The sequence below is a fragment of the Pristis pectinata genome, chromosome 5 (assembly GCF_009764475.1).
Source record: "Pristis pectinata isolate sPriPec2 chromosome 5, sPriPec2.1.pri, whole genome shotgun sequence".
Classification (NCBI taxonomy): Eukaryota; Metazoa; Chordata; class Chondrichthyes; order Rhinopristiformes; family Pristidae; genus Pristis; species Pristis pectinata.
The window spans coordinates 43,461,077-43,476,337 of NC_067409.1; the positions used below are offsets into that span (position 1 = coordinate 43,461,077).

At 39.2% G+C, this 15,261-nt stretch overlaps 1 protein-coding gene across 2 annotated transcripts in view; it reads right to left on the reverse strand.

Annotated features, from left to right (window-relative positions):
- Window positions 1-8,357, reverse strand: part of LOC127570378 (inactive phospholipase C-like protein 2) — a 215,368-nt gene extending 207,011 nt beyond the window's left edge. Inside the window, exons 1-2 of one of the 2 annotated variants that reach the window (XM_052015894.1) lie at window positions 8,003-8,357; window positions 7,466-7,720 (exon numbers count right to left, since the gene is read on the reverse strand). In XM_052015894.1, the coding sequence (XP_051871854.1) occupies window positions 7,466-7,714 (249 nt within the window). In that variant the 5' untranslated portion in view covers window positions 7,715-7,720; window positions 8,003-8,357. The remainder of the gene's footprint in view (window positions 1-7,465; window positions 7,721-8,002) is intronic. The other variant, XM_052015895.1, reaches the window with a different exon arrangement.
- Between the last annotated feature and the right edge of the window lie 6,904 nt (window positions 8,358-15,261).

The window sequence follows — 15,261 nt, forward strand, 5'->3', positions numbered from 1 at the left end:
AATTAATTAATTGCACAAATTAAATTATTTTCTTTTCACTTTACCCTAGTCAAAGCAATTACAAAACAGAACTTTCCATGGAGCTTCTCCTACTGGCCTGCACCCTAGAGACTAAACAACATTTGCACATTTGGCTGCTTCCAATAATGCTAACAGACCTGGCACTTGTGGGTACAGTTGCTAATAAAGTTGCAGTCAATGCATTTACAACAATCACACAAAAAAATTATCGCAAAAGACTGATGCTGTCAACATTACTTCAAAAGTAACATCAAAGTCATTTGCAGATGATACAGTAAAGCAATATTTTCTGGGCAAGTAACTTTTTCATGGCTCTTCGGCACAATCTTTTTGGTCATTGCAACAATCCACAACTAATGGAGTTCAGTGCATCTTGGCAGCTAACACCAATGACTGCACATAGAAGGGCAGGCATATTGCCCATTAAGCAGCTGCAAGGCTGGGATTTCTCGTATGCACTGTCAAATATAAACCTGATGGACAGCTGACAGGCCTGGGAGAGCCAGCCTCTGGGCCTGCTCCTGGATCTCTCAGCCTGCTCCTGGACCTCTCAGCCTGCTCCTGGACCTCTCAGCCTGCTCCTACACTGTTGGCCACATGGATGCCGGCAGTCCTGCTACAGTTTCCCAGCAACTTGCTGTGAATTCCCTCTTCAGTCTTCCACGAGGTTAGATGTGAGGTAAGACTAAGTCTCATTGACTTGAATGGGGTATAGCTACAAATCAGGTGGTAAAGGGGGTGGAAAGTTCCTTTTAGAACCATTTTTAATTAGTCATAAACATTTTGGGTGTGTTTGATTAATGTAAGTTTTCTTGTTTTTATTTAGTTTTACTTTAGTGTGTTTGTCAGATCAACCCTCTGCATCGAGACCACCCAAGTTCAGGCAATTGCAGGGGTCTCAGGCAAATGTCCCAGAAAGATGTCTAGCAAGATGTGGTTCATTATCTTCTCCAATTTTCTTTTCCATATCTGAAACCATTCTGGAACAGTTTCAGGAGCCTACAAATACCAGCTTGAGCCAGTGGTAGGACTTCTCTGCCAAAGGCAAAAAGAGCATAAGTTCCACTCCAGAACTTGAGTACATCATACCAATTAATAGTTCAGTGCAGTACAAACAGAATGCTTTTCTTCAGATAAGACTTGAGACCAAAATTCTCCCTGCTTTCCTGAATGAACATAACAGATTTCAATTCATTATTCAAAAGGAGAATGATTGAGCTCTCCTGGGTAATATTCAGCCCTCAATTAACAATCAAAGAACCAATTGTCTAGTTATTTGTCTCTTTGCTAGGAATTACATGGAAAATATTCACACACAATTTCCCCAAAATGCCAAATAACACTACAGCACAAGTTAAATGGCTTATTTGCATTGGTTAATGCTCCATTTAAGGAAGTGAAATGTTGACATGAAGGTTTCAGAATGGCAGTAAAGCATTAGTTAAAATAAAAACTTCAATGTTATCTGGTAATTTTCATATAAAAGTAAACCCTGTCTAGTCTTGCAATATTAGATCCTGCATCTAACATTAGCTCTTGAAGAATGAATCAATCTTCATGTCTGAAAAGTGGACAGAATTCATCTGTCTTACTTTCTACGCACTGCACTGGCAAATGATAAACTTAGTTCAAGCATGACATCAACTATAGCAGAATATAAAATATCACTTGCTTTTTATGGATGCAATTCAAGTAACTCAGGAATTTAATATTTTTAAAAATCTCATTAAAAAAATAATGATGCCAAGAACTGGATCAGGTTAAATCAAGCAATCCAGCACCGCTTTTACTTTTAGCAACTTTGATCTTTGTGAAATACAAAATAATAATAAACATCAGGGCTCTCATTTCACTTCTTTGGAAATGTAATCTATGGTTCTCTGTTTCCTACTAATGATATTTCCTAGATACCTAGCACCTGCCCATAATTTTCATATCTTGCTATCCAATCCCACATCCACTATCAACAATTTAATTACAGTAAATGCAACTTAAAACAACACAATATCTTGGTTACAAAGTACCTCATGAAGTATGGAGAAGTTAAACATGAGAAGGACATTCGTAGTATCCAGTCATACCAATACATCCTCTTAATTATTTTTAGTTCACAGATAATAGTCCATCAATGATTCCATGGACGATTTTAACCACCCTCACGAAGGGTCAGTGTGCAAATGACTTGGCAGCTGCCTGTTTATCACATGCACTAGTTTTATTAACTGTTTCTTTTTGATTAATATTCCTTTAGTTGAACGTCACAACCCCAAAAGATATAGGTTTACAACTAAAGTTCTACAGCACCTCGGATTTTTGTTTTGTTTTACAAGCTTTTACATGGATAAAGTGCAGTTACCACACTCAACTACAACATCAGAAGCAATGTCTACCAGTAAGCAGTCACACAATACATTGCTGGTTAACATTGCTATTGAACTTGCTTCTTCTTGGTTAAAAGTACAGTGCAGTTTAGGTACTATCTATAGAAGTACAGATGCTAAGTATTGATACAAATGTTTCAACTACATATTGCTTCGTCCTGTTATTGTAATCATCACTTACAAGTTTCATATTTGAATGAGACAAAAGCTGAAAATCTACTAATATATCAAACATTATATCAATATCAAAATAACAACAGGAAATGCTGGAAACACTCAGCAGACCTGGCAAAGAGAAACAGAATAACTTTTCAGGTTGAAGATCCATAGTCAGCACTGGAAAAGGGACAGATTGAGTTGGCAAAGTTTTCAGTTCTGATGAAGGACCTTCAATCTGAAACATTCATTGGTATGCTTTCAGCAGACGCTGCCTGACCAGCTGAGTGTTTTTTTCTGTTTTTTATCTCAGATTTCCAACATCTGCAGCTTTTTTGATTTTCAATTACACTGCTACTAGAATGCAAGTCAATTAAATGCACCAGCAATTGAAGTTGTTATTTCATTTGCTTCTACAAAATGCTTAAGCACATAAATTAAAATAATGAAATGTCCTTGGCAAGTAGGATTAAGGATGATGCATTTAAGAGGTATTTAAACTGGCACATGAATACGCAGCGTATGGAGGGATACAGATCACGTGCAGGCAGATAGGTTTAGTTTAATTTGGCATCATGGTCGCCATAGACAAGACGGGCCAAAGGGCCCTTTCCTGTGTTGTACTGTTTTATGTTCTATGTTCTAAAAGTGCATTAATATTACACATTAATGGTTCTGAGTTAAAACACTCTTTCTCTCTGCAAAATAGAGCTGGGTACCCCAAATCCTATACTAAACCGATACATTTAACAGCATCATGCCCACAAACAATTTTCTTATTACGAGCTAGAATCATCACGTTATTCAGCCCACTGACTCTGTGCAAGCTCCTGCTTGATCAATCCCATCAGTGTCATATTCCCATCCTTTCCCCATCCCCTTGCAAATAATCTTTCTTCAAGTTCCTTTTGAAATCTGTGATCGACTCTGTTTCCACAAAGCAGAGAGTTCCAGATTATAACTGCTCTCTGTGTGAAATAGATTTCTCTTCACAGTCTCTTGTATCATTTACCCATCATAATAAATGTGTCCCCAATTCTTGAACCATCTACTAACGAAAACAGCTTTAGCTGTTGTTTATTCTATCAAACATGTCTTGACTTTGTATACCTTTTTCAAATTTCCTCTCAATCTTCTTTGCTCATTAGACAGTCGAACCTTGGAACTGAAATTCTTTATTCCTGGAACCATTCTAGTTAATCTTTTCAGCACCCTCCGTGGACCTTCACAGATGCAATACTCCATTTGTGACCCAAGAAGGATTTACTAAATATTCAACATAACTATAGAGAGATGCTACTTCCATTAACAGATGGTCAAGAACAGAGCACACATTTATATTGATCCTCTTCCAACATGCCCTGTCACCTTCCAAAATTTATACAAATTACAACCAGCTCGCTGTTTTCCAGCAAATCCTTTAGAATTGTGCCATTTTACCTGTTATCTCTTCATAATCATTCTGATTAAAGTGCATCACTTTACATTACTTCATACTCTGCTCATTATGCTGCCATTCTATGCCCTCCTATAATCCTTTACTATCGTTGTCACTGTCACCACGACTCAAGTGTTGAGACAACATAACATTTAAGTTAGTAATCTATTTTCAAGGAATGGTCTGAGCTCTGACCCATAGAGGACAACACGGTCTATCTCTTCCCTCTTTGCCTTGCAGCAGTTTATGTAAATCATGACTCAATAACAACATTTGCTTTATCAGAAACATCTCATAGGAACGCAAGAAAAAGGAGTAGGTGTCGACCATGAGGCCCCTCGAGCCTGCAGTAAGATTGTGGCTGGCCTGATCTTGGCCTTGGCTGCACTTTCCAACTTGTTCCACAAAAATATTGAAGCTCCTGTAACCCAAGTGTCCATCCATCTTGTGGGGCTGTGAGTTCCAAAGATTCATGACTTAGGGAGAAAGTTCCTCTTCATCTCAGTTTTAAATGGGAAACCCCTTATACAAAATAACAATCCCCCCACCCAGTTCTACATCCTCACAGCATTTACCTTGTCACATTTCCCGAAGAATCATATTTTTCAAAAGATCAATCATCTCCCATTCCTCTAAACTCTGATATACAGTATTCCAGCTGTGACTTCACGAACATATACAATCATACTCATGTATTCCAACTTATTTGCAAGATTCCATTTGCCTTCCTAATTACTTGCTGTATCTGCATCCTATTTTTTTGTATTTCATGCAAAGGACACCCAGGTTGGTCTGAAATGCTGCTGTCTAATCTCTCTCCATTTAAACAATATTCTGGTTTTCTGTTCTTCCTACCAAAATGGTATCCCCACATTATCCTCTATCGGTCAACGTTTTCCCTACAGCATCATGCCTGCCAAGAATTTTCTTATTGCGAGCCAGAACCACCATGTTATTCAGCCCACTGACTCTGTGCAAACTCCTGCTGGATCAATCCCATCAGTCTCATGTTCCCATTCTTTCCCCATCCCCTTGCAAATAATTCCCCCCCTACCTATTATTTTCCCTTTACAGTCTCTTCATCCTTCTCTCGGCTCTTGATTTGACCCTTTTCAGCATTCCTGGCAGCAAGTGGCAGCACAGACTTGCTTTGCCACCTAACTTTGTGTTGCTGGCACATTTGGCAACAACACACTTGTTCCTTCCATCTTATCATTAATGTAGATTGTAAATAGTTGAGACATCAAAACTGATCTCTACGGTAACCCACTAACTGCAGCTTGCCAACCTGAAAGTGACCTATTTATCCAAATTTTTTGTTTTCCATTAGTTAACAAATCCTCTATCCAAGAGGATATTAATCCATACTAAGATTGCCACCAATGCTATGAATGCTTACGAAGTGCAGTAATTAGTACTGGTCTAGTATAACAATTACACGCAACATCAGACTGGCAACAGGAGTGTCAAAGCTTGAAAAGATCAACAAATACATTACCAAAACACACATGATTGCAACGTGCACCAACACATTGGTATACAAGCATTTCACAACTTCCCTTAATGTGCGTGCATGTCTGCAGTAGTTTCTAAGATTGTGGTAGGCCAGGTAAATTCTTTCAGTTACTTGCTCTACTGTATTTCTATGGTATACAAGCATTTCACAACTTCCTTTAATGTGCGTGCATGTCTGCAGTAGTTTCTAAGATTGTGGTAGGCCAGGTAAATTCTTTCAGTTACTTGCTTTAAGTATGCTCTACTGTATTTCTAAATTCTGAAATCTCAGACATCAAAATTACCCAGTTCAATCAGGTTACCTTTTACATGTTAACATGGTAAGAATGTCCAGGAGGTTATTTAGGGAGATGCATCCCTACATAGAATGGGAAATTTAAAAATCTATCAAAGGATAGTTCAATCTGTGCTAGCTGTGTGTGCCTTCAATAATCATTCCCAGAACAACACTGTCAAAGGCCTGAAAATCAGAATACTTTCAATCAAAGTTCATCAATGTTGATGGGGGTGAGGGTGAGGGAACCAAATGGCAAAGAAATAGAAAACGTGGAAGATTTTAGACACTACTAAATTATGTAAATGTTTTGAGCTTCCTGAATGCTGTCAGAACTGCAGCAATAATATAAAAAAATTAATGTTGTGGTATTGAATACCATTTTGTCTGTAACTGGTTATGCATTTAAACAGCAACTTCAATCTACCTTTCAGAACATCTCAAAGAGCTTTATAATTAATGTGATACCTTTGAGCTACCTCAGTATTCATTGTTGTAATGAACACTGAGTAACTTGTTTTTACAAAAATAAACATAATAACAGCCTAATAGTCTGTTTTTGTAATTTTGTGTGAAGTGTGAGATCACCAAGACACTTAAGGATATCCCCTGCTTTCTTTGAAATAATTAGACGTTAATCTCTCATGCAAAAGAAGGCACTGTCAACAATGGGGCACTCCCTCAGCAATGCACTTGGAGAATGTCCCAAATAACATGGGACCCATTTAGGCAATCGATAGTAAAACTTCCGTCGAGGTACTGTGGACTAAGGATGTTCCTGGGCATGATTTTTAATCTCAGGTATCTGGAGTGGGAATTGAACTCAAAATCTTCTTACTCTGAGGCAAGAATAGTACTGACTGAGACACAGCTAATGAAATTTGGTTTGACTTTTAGAGATTCTGTGAAATATGCATCAGGGCTGTAGCAGGATTGCCAAAAGCAGTCATAAAACACAAATCTCAAAGCTATTAAACTAAGTGTGGTACAAGTATTAAAGGAAATTTGCACTTCAAAATTATACAGTTAACTATCTTCAATCTAATCACAATCATAACAATTGATAAAACCAAAGGACAAAATGTCCAAGATCATCTATTAATTACACTGATACATTAGAAAATTAGTTATCAAATTAAAAAATAATAACTGCCACCTTATTAAATGTCAAATCCCCAAATCAATTTTTCAGAATTTATTGGAGTTGTCAGTGGAAGAAATGCTAACACTTATTGCCACCTGAAAAAGAATTGTCAAACCATGATGATTTTCTTGCCAAAAGGGTACATCCATGGCAATAAGCAGTGCATGCAATGAGATAGGAAAACAGTAACTTGTTCCAGACAAAGTATTTGAAAGCAAAACTTTGGAATGTCGACTTAAATGACTGCTATTTATATGTCATAAATCATGACAATTCGATTTATTTTAAGGGTAGGGTTCTGCAAATTTTCTGCGAAATCATAAAATTGCACCTTGTGCACCAGGTAAATGCTTTCGGTTATTGGTTCTGATGTTTAAATTCATGGGACACGATTCCCAACCAAAATATCTGTCAATCCAATGGGCACCACCATCTACCTAGTAATCTTCAATTTAAAGCTTACTTTCCGATGAAAAATATCAACTGTATAAAGGGGGCTGATACAAGAACATGAACCGTGTCAGTTTCAATTTTACCTTGATGATGCTGCTCCTCCGAGGGATGCCTGGTTTTCCATCTTGGGATGGTGCTGTTGCTGGTGAAGGTGTGTGTGTGTCTGCTCCGGGACTTGATGGCAGGACTCCTACCGCTGCAGTAACCGGCTCTTCTCCCACACAGTCTCCGTTTGACACAGTTTCAACTCCCTCTTTTTTGGCCCAGGAGGGCGAAACAGAACACGAAGGCACCAGAGACGGGACACCACGTTCCGCCTTTCCTTCCGCCATGGCTTTCTTTTTTCCAAAAAAAAACAACTTACAAAAACAAAACTAAACAGGGCAAGGTAGACTTTCAATTCTTTAAATCAAAAGAAAAGAAACGGCGATTGGCCACAACGTGCATGGTATATAAATTATACTGTTAAATTGCAAGAAAAAAATCCAAATACGTGTTGCAAACCTCCCGCTATAATAGTGACAGTCCCTCTTGCACACGAACCAACTACTGCCACCAACCGAAATCCTTCTGAGCACGCAACACGGGAACAAAACGTATCAAAAAGCCGCAACATTTACATTTCTGAGCCTCTGATGTTATCTCGACCAATCCATGACAGGGATGCGCTAGAGTTGCAGATACAGGACTTCAATCCGAGCCGGAATATTGCAAAGCGAGTAACGAAGCGAGCTCCAGCTGCACTCGCCTTGACAGTCCAGGGCTCCGGTTGCGTCCGTTTCCCCGGTGACAGGCTCCCGCTCCACCTCGCTGATTGACAGTTCCTGCCTTGTTTTTTCGCACTCGTAGAACAGGGGCGGGAACTCAGGATGTCAATCATCTGGCACGACGACGGCTCCTGTCAACAAGGAAGCACCTGATCGTAACAATCCCCTCTGGCCCCGCCCCTGTACACACACCTTCTTCCTGTCACAGAAGAGCGCGCTGCCAGCAATGCTTCCCATTGGAGAAAGGGCAGAACAAAGGGAGAATCCGATTGGCTATCGCATCACAATTGCGAACGTTCCATTGGGCTACTCGTCACGCTTCTGCTGTTGGTATTGATTCATGAATCCAATTGGACGGTCGATGTTGAAACTGGATTGGAGAGAGAGGGAGAGAGGAACTGAAAGTGTTTCTATTCATTTCAACATGTGTTACGAGCAAAGTTTATTATGCGGGAGAGGGTAAGCAGTTTCAAATTCCCGGGGGGTTAACATTTCGGATGACCTGTCCTTGGCGCAGCACATAGATGCAATCATGAAGAGGGCACACCAGCACCCTTACATTCATAGAAGCTTTGGCATGTCACCAAATACTCAACAAACTTCTACAGATGGACTGTTGAAAGTATCCTGACTGGTTGCATCATGGCTTGGTACAGCGATTGCAACACACAGGAAGGCAAAAGGCTGCAGATAGTAGTGTTCACAACCCAGTGCTATTAACAGCATCTACAGGAGGCACTGCCTCAAGAAGGTAGCATCTTTCATCAAGGATCCTTACCATCTGCGTCATTGCCCTCTTCTGGCTTCTACCATCAGGCAGGAGGTACAGAAGCCTGAGGTCGCACACCACCAGATTCAGGAACTGTTACTTTCCTACAACCATCAAGTTCTTGAACCGACTTGCATAACCCTGACCTTACCTCAGCAATGGAACACTATGGACCCCCTTGTGCACTACCATGGACTTGTCTCTGATTGTGTTGTTTTTTTTTGCACTGCCTTGTTTTTGCACAGTCTCTTTTTCTCTCTCTCTCTTCACATATAATTTATGTACATTATGTTTAATTTATATTCTGTGCATTGTCTGTACCTACATGCCTGTGATGCTGCTGCAAGCAAGTTTTTCATTGTACCTATACCTCACCATACTTGTGCACATACAGTAAACTCGATTTGACTTGATGTCTTGGAGTAGTTACTTTCTGTAATCTAAATAAAAGCAAAAAATGCTGGCAACACTCAGCAGGTCAGGCAGCATATGTGGAGAGAGAAACAGTTAATGTTTCAAGTCAGAGACCTTTGTCAGAACTGGGAAAGAAATAAAAAATGTAATTTTAAGTTGCAGAAAAGGTGGCAAGAGGGACAATGGGAACAGCTCTGTCTTATTGGCTACAGCTCTGCCTTCAACACAATAATCCCAAGCAAACTTGTCACCAAACTCCGAGACCTAGGACTCAACACCTCCCTCTGTAACTGGATCCTTGTCTTTCTAACCAACAGACTGCAGTCCGTGAGGATAGGCAGCAATACCTCCGGCAGGATTATTCTCAACACTGGTGCCCCACAAGGCTGCGTCCTCAGCCCTCTATTCTACTTCCTATACACTCATAACTGTGTGGCCAGATTCTGCTCTAACTCCATCTACAAGTTTGCAGATGATACCACAGTTGTAGGCCGTATCTCAAACAGCGATGAGTCAGAGTACAGGAAGGAGAGAGCTTAGTGGAATGGTGTCATGACAACAACCTTTCCCTCAATGTCAAACAAAACAAAAGAGCTGGTCATTGACTTCAGGAAAGGGGGCGGTGTACATGCACCTGTCTACATCAACGGTGCTGAGGTCAAGAGGGTTGAGAGCTTCAAGATCCTGGGAGTGAACATCACCAACAGCCTGTCCTGGTCAAATCATGTAGATGCCACAGCCAAGAAAGCTCACCAGCACCTCTACTTCTTCAGGAGGCTAAAGAAATTAGGTTTGTCCCATTTGACTCTCACCAACCTTTATTGATGCACCATAGAAAGCATCCTATCTGGATGTATCACGGCTTGGTACAGCAACTGCTCTGCCCAGGACCGCAAGAAACTGCAGGGGGTTGTGGACACAGCCCAGTGCATCACGGACACCAGCCCCTCCTCCTTGGACTCTGTCTTTACCTCTCGCTGTCATGGTGAAGCAGCCAGCATAATCAAAGACCCCACCCACCCGGGTCATTCTCTCTTCTCTCCTCTTCCATCGGGTAGAAGATACAGGAGCCTGAGGGCACGTACCACCAGACTTAGGACAGCTTCTACCCCACTGTGATAAGACTATTGAACGGTTCCCTTATATGATGAGATGGACTCTGACCTCACGATCTACCTTGTTGTGACCTTGCACCTTATTGCACTGCATTTTCTCTGTAGCTGTGACACTTTACTCTGTACTGTTATTGTTTTTACCTGTACTACATCAATGCACCCTGTACTACCTCAATGCACTCTGTACTAACCCAATGTAACTGCACTGTGTAATGAAATGATCTGTACGATCGGTATGCAAGACAAGTCTTTCACTGTACCTCGGTACAAATGACAATAATAAACCAATACCAATACCTGTGATAAGGCGAGGCCAGTTCATATGAGTAAGTGAGGCAATTAGAGGGTGATTATACTTCTTTATCTGTGTTATGTATTGCATTATGTCTGTGTTATGCTTTGCATTATACCAGGGTCATTGGACATACTGAGCAGGTCTTGCTGTGCTGATAGAGAAAAACTGAGCCAAAATCATAGACAGATGACTTACAACACAAATGGCCAGTTCTGATACAGGAAGAAAAAGTAAGCTACCTGCCGTTGTAGAATTCGATAATGAGTCTGGAAGGCTGCAATGTGCCCAGATATAAGATGAGTTATTGTTGCTCAAGCTTGTGTTGGGCCTCACTGTAGCAATGCAGGAGGCTACAGACAGATAGATGATAGTGGGATGGAGAATTAAAGTGGCAAGCAACTGAAAGCTCTGGGTCACTTTTGCAGACTGTTCATAAATGCTCTGCAAAGTGATGACTCAATTTTGATCCACTAAATGTGAAGGATGCTGTTCCATTAGCCTTTTATACTTGTTAATGACACATACTGTTGCAGTCACTATGCGCATTATTTGTTTCATTCGTCAGAAAATGTTACTTACTATATTTACTTACATTGAAACACTCACCAGGTGGCAAAAATATTTCGTTGGCTATAAAATATTTTGGGAAGTTCTCAAAAGAACATGAAAAGCACTGAAAAGATCTAAATTAATGACCTCATGTACCCACATTGAAATCCATTCATTATAACTTTGCTTATTCTTGTAATTTTATTTGTAATGTTATGCTTCCATATACTCTGTTTACAATGTGACCATTCTATTTGTCATTTGAAAACTTATAAATGTGACTTTCAAAGCCATCACCTCAGTTGATCCTTGGGGGACATCTTTAATCACATCGTACCAGTCCTCTCCTCTGTCTGCTTCTACAGAGCCAGTTTCCTAACAAGTCAATAATTTTCTTTTATTTCCATGAATATCAACTTTAACCTACAGCCTCTAATGGGGAACTTTATCAAGTGTCTTGCAAATCGATATAAATAGCATTCATAGATATTTCTCCACCACTATTGATCTTTTCCAAAAATTGTAGATATTGGAAATCTGGAATAAAAACACTAGGAACAGTCAGCAGATCATGCTGAGCTGATGCCTCTGGCTCCCATTCATCACCAACTCATCATACATGGATTCCAACTGAAATTCCACCTTTCACAAATTGGATCCACTCAGGGTCATAGGTATGTTCATACTATACAGTGTTTCTCTAGATGTTCTTTTCATTGCATCCTGGGATCTGTGATGTTCCTTTGTTCAGGTTCTCTCTCTTTGACTGCCCCCATTAACTTAACATCTGAATAGCCTCATTTACAACTTTTCTCCACAGTAACCCAGGCCTCACCTTATCAGAGATATTACTTTTATCCTTTCCAACTCTCCCCCCCCCCCCAACACTTTTCTCCATTTCTCATTTCTTCTACCTAAAATGTTAACACAGCCTCTCTTTCCACAAATGTTGCCTGATCCACCAGGTACTTCTGGCATTTTCTGTTTACTTATCAATCAGATGGGTCAGACATGATGTATTTTCTTTAGCAATTATTCTGTTTATATTAATTTTCACTAGTGTTCATCTGTGAATAAATATTAAGTTCCTTGGAATTTCTGTAATGACATGAAGTAATTTTTCAATATTCTTATTTTCATTTACATTATCACTGTTATCAATTTTGAAAGTGCTGACAGTGCTCCTTACCAACTTTATTTTCTGAATTGTAAAAATTATGTTGATTTTTATATTCCTTACAAGTTCCTTTTAATACTACCTTTTCTGTTTTGTCTCCTTTTGTTATCTTCTGGATTTCACTCATTTGCCATGCTCTATGCTATTTTTGCACTTGTTATGCTTTTTCTTCATGTTTAATGATGCTCCTTGCCTCCTTCAGGGAAGGAACTCTACCATCCTTATCCAGTCAGCCTAGATGTGACTCCAAACACACCAATATATAGGCCATTAGGAAAGGACAATAAAAATTGGCATTTTCAGCAACATCTGTTTCCCATGAATAAACAATAACAGTGAATTTCAGTAATCAATTTTTTTCTGACAGTTTGAGCTGTTGGCCTTAAGGGTATAAGTTGGCTCTGTATCATTAAATTTGTTTTTGTCCACCTGCAAGTGAAACAGTAGACACTGTGGATAAGAAGCTAAATTTCATCCAATAAAAAGAGAAATTTCTAGAAATCTTCACCAAGTCAGGCAAAAAACTGGAGAGAGATACAGAGTTAACATTTCAGTTCAATGACCTTTCATTAGAACTGGAAAATGTTAGAAATGTTCATGTAACCTGCACCAATAATGAAGCTGTGATGTACCCAAAGTCAAATGTCAAATCGTCACAATATTCCTGTAGAATTTAATGCAGACATCCATAGAAGAAAGGTCAACCCTTTATTTTTACCTGAAAAAGAAATGCCAAGCTATTGTGATTTTCTCCCCAATTGAATGCAACCATCTGATTAGCACTGCATGCAAAGTGGTAGAATTGGGAACCACACTATACAGTTAGTATATATGATGGGAAATTAGGCTTAAAAAACTAAAAATTGTGCACCTAAAATGAAAGCTATACATGTGCTGGTGCTCGTGTTAACCACTATAAGGATTTTTGGTTTTATAATTACTGGAGGACATGCCGCAGAACTGAGACAATATGTAACTAATATTTCATTAAATTGGCATTCTTGTACAGCAATTGCTAATGCAATCAGTTGCCAACTTGTTATTTAAAAAGACTGTGAACAAAGGCGAGAACAAATCTGTATAGCCAACAAGTTGGTGGAGACAAGAGGATCTGAGCAATTGACAATCCACAAGACTGAAGGTCTGTAGGATGAATGGGGTAGGAATGCATGTCAATGATTTGTGTGTGGAAGATTATGGTAAACAATGGCCAAACTACCATAAGGTGCTGACGTGGATGAAGCTAAAAGGTCACCTGGAGTCTTCAGTGGCAGTGGCATTCTTGACCACTAGAGCTAATGAAATCAAGTGTGCCGTTAAAGACCATATTTAAACATTGATTGAGTATCCTTTGCTTGAATATTGGGGAATTAAACTAAGCAGGTGGAAGGAAGATGCATATAGGCTTAAAGATATATGGGACTACAGGGAAGATGGGAACAGATTGAAGATAATGTCACCTGGTCTGAGGGGCTCCAGCAACCAGGGACTGTCAGCTGCTTGCAACTATCACCCATTGTTAAGTGCAGAATAGTGCAGAATTTCACACTTAATCAACTAGCAATCTTATACACAAACTACTGTTGCTGCTCATTTTAATTTTCCCCCAAAACTGCTCCAATCATACACTTGAAACAAAACTGTCTTTGGAATGTTCATTTATAAGACTGCTTTTGATTTATCTCTAATATATCTTAGCAATTATTTTATTTGCTCTTTTTTTTCAAAGTCATACGACTTTGCCAGTAAATTACAGCAGAGCTCATATAAGTACATGAGGCGTTGAAGTGAATATATCTTTCCCAACAATACTGAATGCAAAACTACAGATGTGGTCCAACCAAGACTCAACAAAATACTTCCCTTTGTATTCCAGCAACAATGAGATGAAGGTCAATGTTCTATTCATCTTTTTGATAAATATTTGTAACTGTTCTTGATATGAGTTGTGGACTATAATACCCAAATCTCTTTCATTCTCCACTCTTTCGAATTGCCCTTCAAAAGTGGATAATCTCACACCTGTCTCATTGGAAACTGTGTTAATTGTAAGATGCCATATAAATGCAAGTTATTGTTATAGTTATAATGTTTGAATGCTCATACAGTTAAAAAATTGTGTATTTGATGTTATTTATCTAGTTCCTCCACAACCATCAGCATGCTGTATCCATCAATTCATTATTTTCCATCTCCAAATGAAACACACACACACAAAGCCTAAATTGCATCTTCACTTTTCTGAGCGATTTTCCAAACCTTTCATGCCCTCCATTAAAATGTTCCTGTCTTCCTCCTTTTAGTGTTGGCAGATTTTATTCTTTTTGCCTTTGCCAAATAGAAATTATTTATATACATCAAGAGGAAAATGAGACAACTTTAACATTTACTAACAAACTTTTATGGCAGCACTACTGGTTGGGCCAAGTGGCGCATTGCCAGGTCATAGTTTCTATGTTTCTTGAAATTCAATTAATTTCTATGCTAAGTTGCTTCTTACACCACATGCTTGCTTTTTAACAAGCCTCGTGTGAGATATTTCATAATATTCCTTCAAAAAATCAATATACCCTATATCTACTGCACCCCCTTTCTCTTTACATTCAGTCACACTGCCAAAACCCTTGTACATTTGCCAAACTTAACTTGTTTTAACAAATTGAAGCCAATAATCTTCATTTATCCTCTATTTTAAAGCTTAGTATTGTGGATGCTGGAAATCTGAAATAAAAACAGAAAATGATGGAAATATTTAACTGGTCAGTTAGCACATGTCGATTTCACAATGATGCC